The sequence below is a fragment of the Phyllostomus hastatus genome, unplaced genomic scaffold (genome assembly GCF_019186645.2).
Source record: "Phyllostomus hastatus isolate PE091 unplaced genomic scaffold, TTU_PhHast_1.1 phas_scaffold_216, whole genome shotgun sequence".
Taxonomy (NCBI): Eukaryota; Metazoa; Chordata; class Mammalia; order Chiroptera; family Phyllostomidae; genus Phyllostomus; species Phyllostomus hastatus.
Window position 1 is genome coordinate 2,646,686 of NW_025334018.1, and position 20,339 is coordinate 2,667,024.

The 20,339-nt window shown below is 44.8% G+C and overlaps 1 protein-coding gene across 2 annotated transcripts; it reads right to left on the reverse strand.

Annotated features, from left to right (window-relative positions):
• Window positions 1-25: 25 nt before the first annotated feature.
• On the reverse strand, window positions 26-17,499 carry SLC25A44 (solute carrier family 25 member 44). Of its 2 annotated transcripts, none has more exons than XM_045817087.1 (4): window positions 17,329-17,494; window positions 11,625-12,262; window positions 5,552-5,679; window positions 26-2,614 (listed from the first exon to the last, which is right to left on the reverse strand). In XM_045817087.1, exons 2-4 carry the CDS (start codon window positions 12,247-12,249, stop codon window positions 2,423-2,425), a joined length of 945 nt encoding a protein of 314 aa, XP_045673043.1. In that variant the 5' UTR covers window positions 12,250-12,262; window positions 17,329-17,494; the 3' UTR covers window positions 26-2,422. The 2 variants fall into 2 exon arrangements, 1 of the variants encoding a protein (XP_045673043.1); XR_006783191.1 differs by having other exon boundaries at window positions 2,479-2,614; window positions 5,552-5,674; window positions 17,329-17,499.
• Window positions 17,500-20,339: the final 2,840 nt, after the last annotated feature.

The window sequence follows — 20,339 nt, forward strand, 5'->3', positions numbered from 1 at the left end:
CGGCAAAATAAGCGCCAGCCAAAGCTCAGGGGCTTAATACAAACTTTTAATTACAATTCACAGACTTGGTACAGTGCAACAGTGAATGAGTGTTTGCAGTTAATATTCACAAGAGTCCACTTTATCAAATGTTACCGCATCTGTCTTTTCGTTCCTCAGTCCCTCAATACTCGCATCAGGTTTCCTGTCTCGCTCGGTCTCCCGAGTTTCTTCCAGTTTTGCCCACGGACCAGTACATTAGAACTGCTGTCTACGGTCCTGGGGAAACGGAAGCCCACTGTCCCATTCCCACCAAGTCATGGTTTAATTGAACCCAATTAGATGGGAAAGTAGGGGCCAGGGGTTCTTTCATTATATAAAAAAAATAAGCTCATCATCCTTTGAAACAAGAGAGGGAGAGAAAGAGAAAGGCTGAAAGGCTATGAAATACTGTACAAGAAAACAGAAGGAAAGGAGTCTGGAAAGGAGAAACATCCTAAGGCATGAGGGGCAGGAGACTAGTCCTGACTGTGACACTCCACCCACTTTGCCACAGTGGAGACAAGTCTCTAGGGAGGGGAAGGAGTGGAGCTGGAAAACAATCTCCAAAGGTGTCACTAGAATGAGTTTAAAGAGAGAGAAGGTGAGCTTCTATTATGTTGGGGGTTCTAAGGTAAAGGGGTGGCTGAGGGGCAGGAAAATTCAGAATGATCTGTGGCCCAACCCTTTGGATGACCATTTGTAGACAGAAATAGAACCCTTGACAAAGTACAAGAAAAGGCAAATAAAAATAAAGATAAGTTAAAGGGAAGATAACCCTCAAAGATAAAAGACCAGGATGGACAGTGGTGGTGGTGGTGAAGGTAGAAAAATGTGGTTTTCAGATTCTGATCTGAATCTGGCCAGGATGTCAGAGTGTGGGGCAGCCACAAGAAATAGAAAGGCTTCAGAAGGCAGCTAGCACCTTTCAAATTGGCACCATGGCCCTTCCCGGGGGGTGGGACCAATAAGAAGGTTTGAAGAATCATCCTGGCCAAATGTCTCATGTAGAAGTGCAGGGTTTGATACGATTTCTTCTCATCCCGTTTCCTGCATCTCTCTTCACCTGCAACACAGGCTAGGTAGACAAGGTGGGGAGGATGAGGCAGGGAAGCAGCGTTCATCATCTAGCTCCTGCGAGCATCAACAGTCTCGGCAGTATCAGGCTGGTACGCAGTGGTCCTGGTATTGGGTGATTTCCTGACCCACTCTTTACTCTCTTCCAAGCATCCCTCTAAAGGGCACCGTGACTGGCATGAGTTCACATTGGGGAGAAGAAAACGCAAACAGTTCCACATATCAGAGACTCCCATTATGAGACAACCACTGTTTCCACGAGTCCAAGTGATTGGGTATATATGCGTTATGTTATAATTGCTTGGGGCTGAAAACCTACAGTGCCCTCTCCTAGGCCTTGCCCAGCTGGTCTGGGGAGATGGGCTGGAGCACACACACCCTCTTGTTGTTTTCCAAACCTGACTTTTCAGGGTAGTGCTCCAAGTTCTGTGTGCCCCAGACAGCCCGATCTACTTAGAATTATGCCTACCACGAGTCATTTGGGTCAGAGGAAGACAACAGCTTATATGTCCTGGGGCTACAGAGACGGAAAGGACATGGAAGGAATGGGGAACTGAGATTGAGGGAAAAGCTACATTACACTTTTCCACCTGTCTGTGGGAGGGGTAAGCACTGACTGTGGGACTGTACTGGTGCTTTAGCAGGACAAAGACAGTACCTGGTTCACAGATGTTAAAAATTATAAACACACAAAATAAAGTATTAACATTTCTCCCCAACCTAGTAACTCCAAAGAGAGGATGAGTACTCTGAGGTTTTGTTGCTGTTTCTCCTCCCTGTGCAAAAGTGCCTGGCACCTTGCCCCCAGTGGCAGGAAAAAGCATAGTAGTCTGGTGGACAAATCAGTCCCAGAATAAAAATAAGCAAGCCTAAGAGATAAAGCAGGAAAGGGTTGGTGGCAGCTGCTTGGAATTTGGGCTGAAGGCCCAAGTAGAAGAACCAGTGATAGTAAGCAAGCTCTATGCACAGCTCTTACCAGGATCTCAGGGACAGAGATGGAAGAGAAAGCCAAAAGAAGGGTCAGCAGGGGTGGGGTGGAGTGGGACTAGCGGGGAGGGTGGGTTTCCTTAGGGCAGCATTGAGTACGAGGACTGAGTGAGGGAGCCCAGCTTGGCAAGAAAACTAAAAATAATCGGCGCAGGAGATGCAGGTGTGGAGCCTCTTCAGCGAGAGCACTTCAAAGTCTCTGCTCCTGTCCCAGACAGGGTACCCGGCCCAGGGCAGGGCTTAGGTATATGTCAGGGGCACTCGGAGAGGGTGCTACCCTCCCTGCTCTGCCCCGGACCCAGAGTAGTGTGGAAACAGCAGGCTTCTCTCCCACCACTGGTTACCAGTGTCTCGAGTCCACCAGCTCAGGTCGGAGGCTGAGTTTCTTGAGGCTCTCATAGCCCACCACAATGACAATGGTAGAAGGTGTGGCTGAGATGATTCTAGCTGAGAGGCCCTTCATGAGGCCCCAAGGCCCCTCTTCTGCCATCAGCTGTCTGAAGGTCAGGATGATGGAGTTCTTGCCCTCAACCTAGAAAAGTCAGTACAGTGGAGGGTCATGGTCTGCAGTCAAAGCTCTGCTCCTTCCCCCTCTGCCTTAGGGTGAATTTGAATTCTGCTCCCCAGTTTACTAACACATAACCTCAGGCAATTTACTTAACTCTTTGCACCTCCGTTTCCTTGGATGTAAAACAGTGATAATTGTTCCTATGCCATGTGGTTGTTCTGAGCAGTATACAAAAGAATACTAGTAAATGTTGAGAATGGGGCCTGGCAGACAGTAAGTGTTCAATAAACATTAGCCATTACTTAATATCACTAGATGAGCTACACAGCTATGAGTCTTTGGACTGGGTGCTTCTCTCTGGTCTCAGGGCGGCTGGATTAAATCACCTCTAAGGTCCTCTGCAACTCTGCCAGTCTGTGATTTTGACTCTCACCATCTCAATCCCTCTGAACCCCCTTGGCTAGAGTCCTCCCCTATGACTCTGGTGTCTCCTGGGCATCTATCTTCCCTATCACATTGGAAGCCTGGCTAAGGCAGGAATCTCTTTTCTTTCTCCACAGTCCTGTCCCCTTTCCCCCCGCCCCATACTCTGCCACCAAACCACACCTTTAGAGGCTGCCCACTCAGACCCTCAGCCAAGGCAGGACAGATACACTCCTTGTTATACACCCCCCTGCACTGTGACTTTCACAAGGTGATCTCACCCATGGCTAAGAACCTTTCCCTACTCGTCATGCCTCTCCCACACTCCTCTCACGAGTCCTCTCATCTAACCACCTCCGCTCCCCTAACCCTCACATTTATCCACGGCCATGCCGAGGGCTTTACAGCTATACCTCCGGCCCTCATATGCACTTCATGTCCTCCAGCCTGGGAGCACCTCACAGTAGAGACCTGTCCTTTCCCTGGATCTCCTTGTGAAACACCTAGGATAAGGCTCAGGAGAGAATAAAGATGGAACCTATGTACCTTATGATTTGCAAACCAATCAGATGCCAATTTACTGATTTTCAAATGTGTGTGGTGGGGAAAGGACATTCCTGAGACAAAAGTACCTAGATTTTCCCAGACAGGAAAAAGTTAAAGGAAATCATCACCACCAAACCAATATTACAAGAAATGTTAAAGGGACCTTTTTAAAAAGAAGGAAAAATAAGATAAAAAAATGTAAATAAAATGGCACTAACTACATACCTAATTACTTTAAAGGTAAATGGATTAAATGCTCCAATCAAAAGAGGTAGGGCGGCTAAATGGACAAGAAAACAAGACCCACACATATGCTACTTACAAGAGATCCATTTCAGATCAAAAGACACACAGACTGAAGGTGAAGGGATGGAAAAAGATACTTCGTGCAAATGGAAATGGGAAAAGAAGCTGAGGTAGCAACACTTACATCAGATAAAGTAGACTTTAAAATGAAGCTATAACAAGAGACAAAAAAGGACCCAGCAATTCCATTTCTGGGTATTTATTGGAAGGAACCCAAAACACTACTTCAAAAAGACATATGTATCCCTATGTTCATTGCAGCATTACTTACTATAACCAAAATATGGAAGCAATCTAAGATATGGAATCTAATATTCCATATACAATGGAATATTACTCAGACATAAAAAAGAATGGCCAAGAGGCTCAGTTAGTTGGAGTGTCATCCCATACACCAAAGGGTCGCAGGTTTAATCCCTGGTCAGGACATGTATGGGAGGCAACTGATCAATCTCTTTCTCTCTCTCTCAAATTAATAACTACACTGAAGATGAAAATAAAAAAAAGACCTGGCTGGCGTAGCTCAGTGGATTGAGTGCGGGCTGCGAACCAAAGCGTCGCAGGTTCAATTCCCAGTCAGGGCACATGCCTGGGTTGCAGGCCACGGCCCCAAGCAACCACACATTGATGTTTCTCTCTCTCTCCCCCTTCCCTCTCTAAAAATAAATAAATAAATAAATCTTAAAAAAAAAAAAAAGGAAAGAAAGAAAAACAGTGCCAGGGATGTAAGGTTTAGCACAGGGAATATAGTAATAACTATGAATGGTGTCAGATGGGTACTAGATTTATCAGGGTGATCATTTCATAATTTATATAAATGACTAATCATTATGTTGTACACCTGAAATTAATATAATATTGCATTTCAACTGTAACTGAAAAATAAAAAAATTATTTAAAAACAATACCTAGATTGACCCTGGCTGGGTAGCCCAATGGGTTAGAGCAGGGGTCCCCAGCTTCCCTCTTCCTGGTATGTGGACACGACTCACATTACCACCTAAGCTCAGCCTCCTGTCTCCTCTTACTCCATCCTGGTCTGTGGAAAAATTGCCTTGCACAGAAATGGCTGCTGGTGCCAAAAAGATTGGGACTGCTTGGGTTAGTGTCATCCTAATACGCCAAGGTTGCGGATTTGATCCCTAGTCAGGGCACATACAAGAATCAACCAATGAGCCCTGACTGGCGTGGCTCAGTTGGTTGGGCATTGTCCTGCAGAGTGAAGGGTTGCTGGTTTGATTCCCAGTCAGGGTACATGCTTGGGTTGTGGGTTCGGTCCCCAGTTGGGGGTACATGAGAAGCAACCTACAGATGTTTCTCTTGCACATCAATGTTTCCTCTTTCTCCCTACCTGTCCCCCTCTCTAAAAATAAATAAATAAAATCTTAAAAAGAAAAAAATAACCAATAACTGCATAAATAAGTGGAACACCAAATCAATTTTTAGAGAGGACTACTCTCTCTAAAAATCAATAAATAAAATTTAAAAAATATTGGAGGGATTGACCAAAAAAAGAAAAAAAAAAAAAAGAACTCATGGACATGGACAACAGTGTAGTAATTGTTGAGGGGAGGGAGGTGGGTGGAAGTGGAAGAGGGTACAGGGTGATAAATGGAGGTGAAAAAAAGTGTTAAACACACCTAGTGGCTCATGGGGGAGGAGGCTGGGGAAGGAGGCTGGTCTTACCTGCACTCGGGTTCGGATGACATCCATGGGATTGGTGAGGATGGAAGCGGTAGCTGCAGCCAGTGGCCCTGAGATGGCTTGAAAGACAATGTGAGGGCACTCCTTAGGACAGAGGTGTGAGAGCTGCTCTGGAATGGAGGGCAAGACAATGCCTTAAGACACGAGGCGTCACCTGGTCTGCCCTCACACTGCTCCTACCAGTTGGCCCAAACCCCCTACCCTTAACCACTTTAGACTGATCCCTGCCCCATCCCTGTAACTCCCATCTTTTTTTTTCCTCTTTGCATCCTTCTGAACCAACAAAAGACTATACATCTCTGGCTCTTTCCAGAAGTCATCTTGGTTAAATCCTCTGGAGAAGGAAATTTCAAAGCCTCTTTTCTTGTTTATTCCTTTCATCTGATGAAGTGAAATCTTTCCTGATATAAAACTATATGCCTGGGCTCTGCTCCACCCAACTCATAGGCTGGAAAAGCACACATTACATATTCTCCATGCTATGCACTGGGTAACTGGTAAGACACCTTGAAAACTGGTAATGCTGCCTGTGGTGGGTCAGGGGCCTTTTCACAGTACACCCCGTCTTCCCTTTTGAATTTTGAACCATGTAAATGTTTTTCCATATAACAACAATTACAGTTTAAAAAAAAAGAAAGTCATATTCTACAGTGAAAACTTTTCTCCAACCTATATTGAGAAAGAAAAATTCATTTTTCAAAATGCTAATGAAGAAGATTGAATAATACCCAGATTCATCCACTTCCAGTACCACTGGAAAGTTCATCTGCAACTGAGTTGTTTGCTTTACACTCTTTGGAGGTGAAAGACAAGATTCATGCATTTACTCAACAAAGACATATCGAGTGGCTACCGTGAGCCAGTCACCCTGGTTTTTGAGGATATGACAGTGAACAAAAGTGCCTCAAAATCCCTGCCTCTATGAAATTTACATTTTAGTGGGGAGAAACAGACAATAAACAAATAAAAAACAAAATACAGAGCTTTATCAGAAGGTGATGTGTGCTAGCTATGATAAAAATAAAGCAGGAAAGCCCTGGCTGGCATAGCTCAGTGGATTGAGCGTGGGCTGGGAACCAAAGTGTCCCAGGTTCAATTCCCAGCCAGGGTACATTCCTGGGTTGCAGGCCATAACCCCCAGCAGCCGCACATTGATGTTTCTCTCTCTCTCTCTCTCCCTCCCTCCCTTCCCTCTCTAAAAATAAATAAATAAAATCTTTAAAAAAAATTAATAAAGCAGGAATGCCAGGCCTGAGAATCAAAGGGTTGCCGGTTTGATTCCCAGTCAGGGCACATGCCTGGGTTGCCAACCATGTCCCTGGTTTGGGGCATGCAAGAGGCAACCACACATTGATGTTTCTCTCCCTCTCTCCCTCCCTATCCCTCTCTCTAAAAATAAATAATTTAAAAAATCTAAAAAAATATTAATAAAGCAGGAAAGGAAGATAGGAAATACCAAGGGTAGGGGATGAAGGGGTTGTCATTCTAAACAAGGCAGTCACAGAAGCCCTCTTCAAGAAGGGGAAGTTTGAGCAAAGTGCTAAAGGAGCATGCAAGCCATCTGGCCCCGTGGGAACAACTTTCCAAGCAGAAGTGACATCCTATGGAAAGGCAGGAGCATACCTGAAGTCTTCGAAGGGCAGCAAGGCCAGTGTGCCTAAAGCAGAATGAGGAAAGTACAGGAGATGCTGAGGTCCAAGTGGCAAGTTATTTAGGACCTTGAAGCCATTGCAAAGCTTTGGCTTTTACTCTAAGTGAGGCTGGATGTAAAACAGATTCATCATCTCAAAGATCCACTCAGTTTCCTCTCTACAATTCCATCATCATAACACCTTTCAGAGTTTTTTCTGAGGCTCTGAGTGTGGGTAATTTGTGGTTGGGCAACTAAATATTAGGGGGCAAGTATGATGGTGGATGCTGGCAGGGCAGAAGTGAGAGCCTCGAAGTCCCGGCAGCAGGCAGAACTCCTTAAGCCCTACCAGAACCACCTGTCCTTGGTTTCTAATCGCTTTCTTCCCCAGGGTCAGCATACAAACAGAAACAGAGAAAACCAGTGGCTCCACCTCATGGGTGTCCTGTTTCTCTTAAGAAAGCATTTCATAACCATTAGAAGGGAGCCTCTGGACTGGCACTGCCAGCCTCCCTGGGCCTGTCTGCACTGGCCCCAAGCCTGTGAGCTGCAGTGGGGCCCAGACTCCTATTCTAGTCTTGCACACATGCCCTTTTCCTGGGGCTTAGGAAGAGGATGGGAAGTCAAAGGCAAGGGGGTGGGGGAAAGAGCCCCAAGTCTTTCCTTCTCCATTATTCATTCAGCAAGTGTTTACTGGACACCTATTATCTAACTTGGTTTAAGTCCCTCCTGGCTAAATGACTTTGGACAAGTAATATGAATAAATATTTATTTAATGCTTACTAGATGTCTGGCATTGAAATAAGCACTAGACATAAAACAGAGAAATGAACAGAGAAATGCCTTCATGGAACTCAGTCTAATTAAGGAGCTGGGAGTTGGAAACAAAATGACTGCAAATTATAACAAGTGCTCTTATGGAAACAAGGTGCTGAAGAAGAAAAGATAAACAGTCCTCTTTCCAAATGGGTAGTTAAAGAAGTTTACTTTGCAAAGGTGGCATGGAAGCTAAGGCCTGAAGCATGAGAAGGACCAGCCACACAAAGACTAGGGGAAAGGGTATTCCAGGCAGAAAGAACAGTATCTGCAAGGGCTTTAAGGTAACAACAGAGCCTGGTGTGTTTCAGGAACTGAGAGAAAGGCAGTGAGGATGGGCCAGAGTGAGGAAGGGGAGAAACACAAGATGGGGCTGAAGAAGAGACAGGAGCCAGATCGTGTAGACTTGTGCAGACAAGGGGAAGCACTAGATTTTATTCTAAATGCCCATAAAGCAGCATTGGTAGATTTTAAGCAAAAGGGAATGACAAGAACCAATCTACTCATTCAACAAATATTTACTGAGCACTTCAATTCCCCGGGCCCTGAGACACACAGTGGTCGCAGAGCCTGGCATGTAATGGGTATTCAACAAACATTAATTTCCTCCCCTTTCAGGAAAATTTCCAATCAATTATATCTAAAATAGCTGGGAAAATAAGCATTAAAAAATAAAAGAACACTTCCACATTGTAGAAGAGATAAGGCATACACAAATAACATCAAGGCAAATGTTATAACTGCCTTAAGCAAGATACAAGCAATACCATGGAGGCTAAAAGGAAGGAAAGATCACTTCTGGGTTAAGGGCTACATGGAGAGGATGGGAAAGACATTAAGAAGCGATTAAGTCAAGATTTTGCCCGGGGAAGTGTCCCTGGAAGGCATCGGGGCAGAGGAATGATACGAACAAGCACAGGGAGGAGGAACGATGCACGGCTGAAGAACTGTATGTTTGCTGGCCCAGCTGCAGCAGGGACTGTACAAAGGGGAACAGCAGGAGGTTCCACTGTAAAGGAAGGTTGAAGCCAGGCTGACAAGTTTGGATTTTTACTCAGCAAGCAGTGGATCCATTGAATATCACGACAAGGTTTAAAAAGTTAATTGATTTAAGAGGTGAGTGAGGGACAGGAAGGCACAGACTTAGAGAGAACAGGCTGATGCTGTGGTCCAAGGGTGTTCTCAGTGACACGGTTTCCAGCAAAGGCAGCAGGAACAGAGAGAAAGTTGGGAAAGGTATTCTGTGTCACAAGGACTACATGTGGTAACAAGGAAAAGGGAGTGGCCAAGCACAACCCCCCAGGCTTCAGTCTCAGTGATTTGGAGAATAACATGACTACTGACGGATAAAAATAAGTCAGAAGGGAATGAAGAATAGTTCATTGAACAAAATTTCACATGAATATACATGCATCCAGGTCATGAGATCAGTCAGAATGTTTGTCAGGAGCTCTGTACAGGTTAGTCTGGGAATGGAAATAGAGATTTTTAGACATATTAGAGAAGTATAACTCAATTGTAAATAAAATCAAATGAGGAAAAAAGGGCAAAGATAGACTCCAGAGAAAATATTCATATTTCCTAGAAAGTTGTTTTTAACATTAAGATTGTTAGGATCACCCTGGGTGGCACAGCTCAGCAGGGTGGGCTTCGTCCTGCAAACTGAAAAGTTGCGGGTCCAGTTCCCAGTCAGGGCACACGCCTGGGATGTGGGCCAGGTCCCCGTTTGGGGGTGTGAGGGAGGCAACCGATCCATGTTTATCTCACACATTGATGTTTTTCTCTCTCTTTTATCCCCTCCCTTTCCCTCTCTCTCAAAATAAATAAATAAAACCTTAAAAATAAAAATAAAAAGATTGCCAGGATCCAATCCTAAAGATCTGCTACAAAGGATCAGAGTTAGAGTCCAGGTATGTGAATTTTACCAAATACTCTATTGTGTTACATAGAGTAAATATTGAAATACTGTAAATAGTAAATAGATGAAATATTGTGTTAAACAGAGGAAAAAAGAAACAGAGCTAGCAAAAAAGGAGGAGGAAAAAGGAAGGGAGGAAGGAAGGGGAGAAGAAGGGGAGGAGCAGGAAGAAGAGGAAGAAGAGGTACAATCAGAAAAACAGGAGAAACTGAAAAGTACAGTGCCCCAAAAACACAAAGACCATAGGCTAGGAAGTCCTATGTATAATACGGTTAGAAAAGTCTCAGATGGGATGAGACAGAATGTCGACTGATAAGGGTGACAAGCCAGCAGCAGGATGAGGGAGGCTGCAAGTGTATACTACCCTAATTAGAATTTGATAGTTACCAAAGCTGTGGGTGCCACAGGGTAGCGGGCATGCTCTGATCCTACTCTTGGCAATGTGTTCTGTCCTTTCAGAAAGCGATCTGGCAATATGTTCACTGAGGCCCTCAAAAATCTTATCTTTTGACACAATAATTCCACTTCTGAGAAATACTTAAAAAGAAGCAAAATGTGTTATGAACAAAACTACATTATAGCCCTGGCTGGTGTGGCTCAGTGGATTGAGTGCTGGCCTGTGAATCAAGGGGTCGCCAGTTCGATTCCCAGTCAGGGCACATGCCTGGGTTGCGGGCCAGGTCCCCAGTTGGGGGTATGAGAGAGACAACCAATCAATGTTTCTCTCACACATCAATGTTTCTCACCCTCTATTTTTCCCTCCCTTCCCCTGTCTAAAAATAAATAAATAAAAGTAAAAAAAAAATACTCCCCAGCTGGTATGGCTCAGTGGATTGAGTGCCAGCCTGCAAACCACAAGGTCACTAGTTTGATTCCCAGTCAGGGCACATGCCTGGGTTGCAGGCCAGGTCCCTAGTAGGGGGCACATGAGAGACAACCACACATTAATGTTTCTCTCCTTCTCTTTCTCCCTCCGTTCCCCTCTGTCTATAAACAAAATCTTTAAAAAAATTAAAAAATAAAAGTGAAAAAATACATTATACAAATGGAGAGGTTCATGGTTATATCACATCTTGAATTTAACAATGGCAAGAGAAGGCATCCAACTCTAAAGCTCACTATTATTCATTAATTTTATCTTCAAATACCAAATACCCCTTAATTTTGTCCTTTCCTATCTTCCAATTCTCTGCCAATATTTCACTAGCCCCAGTCCATTCCAATGCACCCAGAACACACTCTGTGTTCTACGATCATCTAATTCACTTGTCTGATTCCCTCCACTCTAATATAAGCTCCTTGAAGGCAAGAACTATGTATTTTTTTTTACCAGTTTTTAAAAAGACTTTATTTATTTAAAGAGGGGAAGGGAGGAAGAAAGAGAGAGAGAAATATCAATCAGTTGCCTCTCGCACACCCCCAACTGGGGACCTGGCCTGCAACCCAGGCATGGGCCCTGACTGGGAATTCAACCAGCAACTTTTCAGTTTGCAGGCCAGTGCTCAATCTCCTGAGCCACCCCAGCCAGGGCAATTATGTATTATTCATCTTTGAATCCTCTTGAATCAAATGTCTGCTGAATGAATGGCCCATTCTCCCATTAATCTCCTATTGTCACATATATAGAACTATGGTATCTTAGCCAGATTAGTAAACCCACCCTCCACCCCACTCTCCTGGTCCCCGCTTACCTGCGTAGAAGTGATAGAAGGGCCACCAGACAGCACTGTTCGGGATGTAGGTAAGCAGTGAAGCCACATAGCCTCGGTAGAAGCCTCGAAGACCATCAGCCCGCAGGATCTGCTTGATGATGTCCTTGGTTTGACCAAAGGCAACTACTCCTTGTCCCTCTGGGTTCCCTTGCACTTGGAAGCGGCCCATTCTCTCACCCTTACGCTGCATCATCAGGTGCTGGGAGACCACATCAATGGGCACTGTGATGCTCTGGGCCACAAGAGAGGCTGAGCCGCCAGCCACCAGCGACTTGACTGTATTGCTCTGGCTGTAGTCAGCTACAAACTTCCGTGTGAGCTCATAAGTGGTGACATAGCACTGGCCCGAGATGAGGGTAAAGGTGTTGACCAGGAACCCCCGGTAGAGGCCAGTCACACCATCTGCTCGCAGGATCTTGATGAAGGCGTCGAAGGTCCCATGGTAGAGGCTCTTGCCTTTCTGAACCTGCAACCGAGTGCGGATGAGGGTGAACGGATAGACGCTGACACGGATCATCATTGTCATTGCTACACCAAACACATAGAACTTCTTCTTGTCCAGGTGTTCCCACTCGATGATCTGGATGTTGCGCTTGTCCTCCATTGTGCCTGAAGTCCTGGAGATTTGAACAGGGTGGGGGGATGTGAGGAAGGAGGTCAGAACTTCATACTTTCCCCTTCCGGCTAGGCTCTGAAACTGCATTCTCAGGCTTCATCTCCCAGGGTACTCACCTACCCAAAGCTTCAACTTCACCCAGTCTTGTTCCGGGTCTTCCTTCACAGCCCAGGAGACTGCCCCCTTCTCTCTCCTTTCTCAGTGCTCCTCAGCAGTTCCAGAAACCCTGGCTTCACTCCCACCTCAGCTCCCTACCCTTGGCTTATCGGCTATTTTGGTCTTTCTGCCTCTGTCTTGTCCCATTCTCCTTCTCTGGCTCACCCAGGCAGCTTTCAGGATGCTGTGGACAAACCGACTGGCTGGCAGGATGTAAGGACTTGTCCTTTCAGTGGGCTCATAAGATGTCACTAGGTGACATTCAGGAGGTTCCGAAAGGCTGGAGGGAGGAGCTCCATTTTCAATGCTCTGGGCTCACTGAGGAGGCACTGCCTTCGTTGGCCTTGCATCCTCAGCTGGGTGCCTCTTTCACCACCATTTATCAGCTGACTCTCCTGACTCTACTTCTGGTTTCCATGCCGGCCCCTCTGAGCTCTCCTGGCCTGCACTCACTACCCTCAAATTTTCTTCAGTTTGCATTAGAAGAAAGTGTGGTGAAGAAGCTAAGTGGGGCTTTCATACCACAGGGCATCCCCCCCACACCCACCTCCCCTCCCTCCAATGAGAGTAGAATGTTAGGGACAAGGCAAAGGTCAGAGTCCTCTCTGGTTATTAGATAACTCACTCTAGAGAAAGAAAAGAACCATCCAAAGAGTCTTGAGAACTACAGGGTAAAGAACATGCTTGACCCCTTTCATTCCTAAGCATGTAAACCATAAAAATCATGGAACTTCATTATCATTTCCAGATAATGAAGGGAGATCTGAGTAACATAGTATAGGTTCTGCCTTCAAGGAACTCACAGTGTGTTCAAGAGATACAGTATCTCTCTGGGAAATGGATGTCAGATATAGAGGTAAAGAATCCAGGGCAAATTAATATACATGTGACCCTCATGTTAAGTGTATCCACTGCCTGAAGAAAGAAAACTAAAAAGTTTAAAATCAGGACCTTCCAACTGAAGAACTATCAAATGAGAGGACATCATATATTGGACATATTCTTAGTAACAGTGTAATATGCTCCCATGTGGGGTACTGGACATTTTCAGCCAGAAGGGGAAAGTGGGAAGTTCAGTTCCAGGAGTGAGAAGTCAGGGGCTCCTCAGGGCTTGACAGAAATTCTGAGGGCTGGGAAAGGAGGTGGCCACATCAAAGGGACAACTCCAGAGGGCTGAAATGTTCTACACAAGCAGTCCCAGCGCTAATGCAGGTGTCAGTGGGGAAGCAAGGTTAGCTTAGAGAAATATCCGTGTTCCTCAGCTGGACTATATCACTCTCATTGAGTACAGAATACCTGCAGTGCATACTGAGTACCTGGTAGGCAAGGGAAAACCTCACCTTCAAGATGAGTTCAGTCATAGGTGAGGTACATGTAACCAAGACAGGCTTCCTGGAGGAGGACAAAGCAGTTTGCATGATGTGGCCCCCAGTGAAAATGAGTGTGACACCCCTGCTCTAGAGAAACCAAGAGCTGCCCTGCTCTCTCTGTATGCTCGTGGAGTGATCAAGCTGAGTGGCTAGTCACATTGTTGTCACAGGACAAACACAGCAGGGCTCAAGGGGGAGAGCCTCCCTACAGGGCTCATGCAAATTGTGCCCTGAGCAGGGCAGAGAGGCAGAGCAACAAAGGATTCTGTTCCAGGACCTGGCTTTGTGGGCACAACAAGCTGAATCACACAGTACCAACATATCCTGACGAGAAATCCTAAGGCAGGAACCAGTGCCTGCTTTTCTCTACCTCTGACATGTGCCAGTCTATTTTAATCTTTTTTTAAAATCGTCACCCAAGGATGTGTTTATTAATTTTAGAGAGAGAGGAAAGGAGAGAAAGAGAGAAATATTGATCAGTTGCCTCCTATACCACCCCAACCAGGCATCAAACCTGCAACCTGGGTATGTGCCCTGACCTGGGCAATCGAACATGCAATCTGTTGGTGTATAGGATGATACTCCAAGCAGCTGAGCACAGGGCCAGGGCTGTGCCTGTCTATTTCAAATTCCAAGAGGGAAATGGGGACTCTCCAAAGCTGAAGCAGGTAACTTCTATTGCTGTGGTGACAGGAAGCCACTAAGAGTCATGTCTCAGAGGGATAAGCCTCTATATTTGAAGAGGGAAAGGGGCATTGCATCCCCTCCCCTCTTCCCTTCAAAAAGTAGGGCTGCTCCTAAAAGGTGGAATCTCAACCTGCTCTTGAGTATATAACCTCCAAACTTCCTGCTGAAATATCAAAACGAGTTCTTGTTTTACCCTTTGGAAAATACTCCTTGCAGATAGCTGCATGTACACTTCCTTCAGCCTCCCTCCCCACAGTGCAATCAGCCCAGGTTCATTACGGCTCTTCCCAGACCCTTATTTGTATACATCACTCCAGTTTTAAATTTTCCCCATCCTTTAACACTGCTCGGGTACAAAGGCTGAAGTGCTTCCTATGAAGATCCGACAGCTAACCCAAGATATTCTGAAGTTATTGAACAAGATGTCAGAGGCAGAACCCCCATTACCAAGCTCACCAGTGAAAAGGGACCAACTGGTGGGCTCAGCATACCTTCTCTCCAATTCTACCTTCCTTGTACCAGGAAAATCACACTAGACTATTCACTAGGTTCTGAGGTAAGACTCTGGTTCCAGACGAGCAGCGTCGCCTGGAAGGCAAGGTCAGGCAGTGTGACACTAGTAAGGTCAGGAAAGGACACTAGTAATCAGGAGATCCAAGTTTGAGCTCCACTTCCATTATTTACTAGTAGGACTGGAACCAAGTCACTTCACTGAAATTCCGTTTCCTCGTCTGTGAAATGGGTATAATAAAGCCTGCTATAGCTATACAGTCATGTGCCACTTAATAACAGGGACACATTCTGAGAAATGGGTCATTAGGTGATTTTGCTGTTGTTCAAACGTCATAAAGCTCACTTACACAAACCTAGACTGTATAACCTACTACCCGTAGGCTGTATGGTACAACCTGTTGCTCCTGGGCTACAAACACTTACATCATTACTACTTCACTGAATGCGGTAGGCAACTGTAACACAATGGTAAGTATTTCTGTATCTAAACATAGAAAAGGCACAATGTAAATGCAGTATAAAGTATAAACCATGGTGCACCTGTATAGGGCACTTACCGTGAACGGAGCTTGCAGGACTGGACGTTGCTCTGGTTGAGTGAGTGAGTGGTGAGTGAATGGGAAGGCCTAGGACATTACTGTACATACACTACTGTGGACTTTATAAACACTGTGCACTTAGACTAAACTAAATTTATAAAACAATACAAGATTAAATCAAGCACAAGAGAAAGTTATTCTATCAAGAGACTTGGTACATATGAGATGAGTGAGCCCGCTGTCGGTGTGATATGGCATACTCTTTACAGCAAACTTTTTTTTATAAGTAGAAAGAGAACATTCTAAAATAACATTTAGTCCTGACCGGTGTGGCTCAGTTGGTTGAGCATCATCCTACAGAGCAAAGGGTCACTGGTTCCATTCCCAGTACAGGCACATGCCTGGGTTGTGGGTTCAGTTCCTGGTCAGGGTTCCTATGAAAGGCAGCCAGTAGATGTTTCTCTCTCATATCAATGTTTCTGTCCCTCTCTTTATCCCTCCCTTCTCCTCTCTCTAAAAATAAATAAATAAAAATAATTAAATAAAAATTTAAAATGATGTTTATGGTAAATATGTAAATCAGTAACATAGTAATAGTAACAATTATCAACTATTATGTATTGTACATAATTGTATGTGCTGTGCTTTTATACAACTGGCAGTGCGGGTTTTTTACACCAGCATCACTACAAACACATGAGTAAAGCGTTACACTACGATATTAAATTATGACAACTATATCATCACTAGACAGTAGAAATTTTTCAGCTCCATTATAATCTCATGGGACCACCATCATATGTGTGGTCCATCACTGACCGACATGTCATTATGTGAAGCATGATTATATATAACAGTGTGGTGTGGGGCAACTAATATGAACTAATATGTGTGGCGCATTTTGTTAACAGCAAAGCATTTCTATAATTGCAGAAAGCTCTTTTGGATGGTGCTGCTCTAGACCCTTGCTGTTCAAACTGGTATACAGGACAGCAGCATGGACATCATCTGGGAGCTTGTGAGAAATACAGAATTTTAGAATGCACCCTAGATCTGCATTTTAACAGCCAACATTTTAACAAGATCTGGAATGATTAATGTGTGTGTCACAGTTTGAGAGACATTACTGTGAATATTAAGGATTGTTAGTACTGTAACAATGATAACCACACTCTAAAAGCCCAGGACCACTGTGACTAGGTTAGGAACCCTGATTCCATCCGGGCTTGTCACCGGAACTTGGCCAATAATGTCTACTAGACTCATTCATATCTTTTCAGTCAACCATCCCCTGCCAAATTAAATCACCTTCTGTAACTCCTGAGATCAATCCCATGGAGTTTGATCCCCACTGCTCAGCTGGAAACAAGATCTTTGCTTCCTCCTTCAATTCTTCTGTTCTCCCTACTGCATCTGCATCAAGGCTCTGCATCCTGGGAGCTATCTACATGAACGTGAATACCTTTACATGCTTGCTCATCTGTGTTAATGAATATGCATTTCCTTAGAGGAACTCCAGGATGATATCTCCGACCCCTCCCTCCAGAAAATCTCCCTTGGATTACGTGAGATTCCTATCAAGCCTTCCTTGGGTCTTCAGTAGGTACTCATGTGATCCCTCATCACAGACATCACGTGACAATCTTCTCCACCTACTGTACCTGACACCCCCTTATACACTTCTGTCCTGGCTCCCACGGAACTGCAGCGGGGCACTGCAGACAGACACCCGTTGCCTCCTTGACATGTCCAGGTCCTCGGAGATCTTAGTCTGCAGGCACCCCAAACCGATGGTTTCTTACCTCTCAGATCAGGGCGGTCCCGCCGCGTCTGAGGCGAACTCCAAGCCCGGACCGCTAGGCCGACGTTCCCACTCTATCCGCGATTCCTGGCGACTGCCAGCCTCGGTGTTCATTTCCCCCCATCTTGACCCGGCTCCCGGCACTACAGGAAGCGGAAATGCGGCCGCTGTCATTCCCGCCCCCTCCGGGGACGGGAATGAACGGTGGGAAACTCTACCAATGGTGTTCTGAGTCCGGAGCGAGGGTGGATGCTCCTGATGGCCATCTTGAATTTGGTCAGAAGCCACGCCCGTATTAGCTTCACCATGCCCTCAGCTCTTCAGCGCATGCGTACATTTTAATTCGCAAAATCAAGTAACCCGGCGCTTCTCGAAGATCCAGATCAAAATGTGTCATCTGGTGTTTGTGGTCTATTGGAATTCTTAAATTAAATCTAACCTTTAACTTTTGTGTAACTTTTCTCATCTATGGAGACAAAACAGTAGAGGCCAATGTGCAGCAGGAAGGTCTAAGGGTACACAACCAATATACAAACTTGGAAACAAAAAAGTGCAGAAATAGGGAGCATCCTGGGGTTGAGGTAAATGACATTAAGCGTCTCTTCAACCCTGAAACTATTTACCTATGCATGGATTTAACAAGAGGAATAGTTCTTTAAATGAGTGACTGGGAGGCCTGGAGTGGAGAGTTAATTTATTTCAAAATACATAGATATTTCTATAACTCAATGACAAAAAGGCAAACAACCCAATTTTTAAAATGGGCATTCCTGACTGGTGTGGTTCAGTGGGTTGGGCGTCATTCTGCAAACTGAAAGGTCTCTGTTTTGATTCCTGGTCAGAGCACATGTCTGGGTTGCTACTGGCCAGGTTCCTGGTTGGAGGTGTGCAGTAGGCAGCCGATCGATGTTTCTCTCTCACATGGATGTTTCTTTCTTCTCTTTCTCCCTCCCTTCCCCTCTCTATAAAAATAAATAATTTTTTAAATGGGCAAAGGATTTGAATAGATATTTCTCCAAAGAAAATACACAAATGGCCAAGAAGCATATGAAAAGGTGGTCAATATCATTAGGCATTAGGGAAACACAAATCAAAGCCATAATGAGATCCTACTTCACACCCACTAGGATGCCTATAATTAAAACAAACAAACAAAAACCCAGATTATAACACACATTAGCAAGGATGTGGAGAAATTGGAACCCTCATACATTGCTGGTAGGAATGTAAAATGGGGCACCTGTTGTGGAAAACACTGTGGTGTTTCTTCAATACATTAAACAAAATTACCATATGATCAAGCAATTTCACTTGAATATATTCCCTAAAAAATTGAAAACAACTGTTCAAACAAAAACTTGTACAGGAATGCTCATAGCAGCACTATTCACAGTAGCAAAAAAAATAGAAACAAACCATGGTATATTCATACAATAGAATATTATTCAGTGATTAAAAAGTAACAAAGTATCGATACATACTACAACATGGATGAATCTTGAAACCACTATGTTAAGTGAAATAATGCAGATATAGAAGTCACATATTATATAATTCCATTTATATGAAATATGCAGAATAAACAAATCTATGGAGACATAAAGCAGGGTGGTGGTTGCCAGGGGCTGGGGGAAGAAAGAGTGAGGAATGACTGCTTAATTAGTACAGAGTTTCATTTTCAGGTGATAAAAATGTTCCGAAAGTAGAGGATGGTGATGACTGCACAACATTATGAATGACTAAGTGTCACTAATAGTAAGTTTTGTATTACATGTATTTTACCACAATTAGAAAATTGATACATCTAGGATAGATCCCTCCCAAACACTAGATTAGATATTCAAAATATCTAATGGAGATTCAAAATATCTAATGGTTAGTTTTATGTCAATTTGGCTAGGCTATAGTACCTAGTTATTCAAACACTAATGCTGCTGCTGTGACGTATTTTGTAGGTCTGGTTAGCATTTACAATCAGTTCACTTTAAATAAAAGAGATTATACTCTGGTTTCTCTTCATATCATATGAATCTTTCACCTTTTAAATAAAAGATATTACCTTGATAATGCAGGTGGGCCTTGTCTAATCAGTTGGGAAAAAACTTTAGGCAAAACTAAGTGTTCTATGAGGAGGGAATTCTACGTCAAGACTTTGGCACCAAAGCTACGTCCTGGAAGAGGCTGAGGAAAACTATTCCTCATGCCAACACTCAACCAGGCTAGACCAAATGCAGTGGCAGCAGCAATGGCCTCATCAGAAGGCCCCAGGGACCAGAGAGCCTGCTCCAAAAGCATGGGCCTTGAGACAGATATGGACACCAGTTCAGGTGGCAAGCTGGCCCACCATCTAAAGGCCATCTCCACAACTCACCTAACTTTCATTATTGACTGTGCTTGTGGGAAACAGCTCTCCCTGACAGTGTCCCAGGTGCCTCCCCAAGCCCCTAGTCTCAACCTAAGATCTGTCACCCTTCTGATAAATTCCTACAACTTGTTCTGTGGGAACAGACAGCCCCATCTGACTCAAGCGGCCCTAGGTCAGAAGGGTGTGCACCTTGCCCAGCTTCCTCCCCAGTCAGCACACTCTGAAGCCAAGGGGAGCCCTTTGAAAATGGTGTCCACAAGGTCTTGGGCTTGGGGAACAGTAACGGGCCTGACCATGAGAGGACGGGGTTGGCAGGCCAGGCTCAAGTGTCCAGGGGCTGCAATTCCTAGAGCCCACTGCCTCTTTGCCGGGGTCTGCAAGATGCCAGGGAGAACACCATAGCTTTTATGGAACTTATATTCTTGGAGTGGGGGATGGGTGGGAGGAGGGGAGGGAAGAAAGTTAAACAACTAAATAAAGATGATTTTGAACAGTGACAAAATGAACACTGGTAGAAACTGAGATGGGGTGCGGGAATGGAAAATGATTCAAGTACGATCTAAAGCATGAGAAAGAGCCAGCACTGGGAGTCACCCTCCCAGGGGCATCAGCCCAGCATCTGATCCCAGGGCGGGGTCAGGACGTCC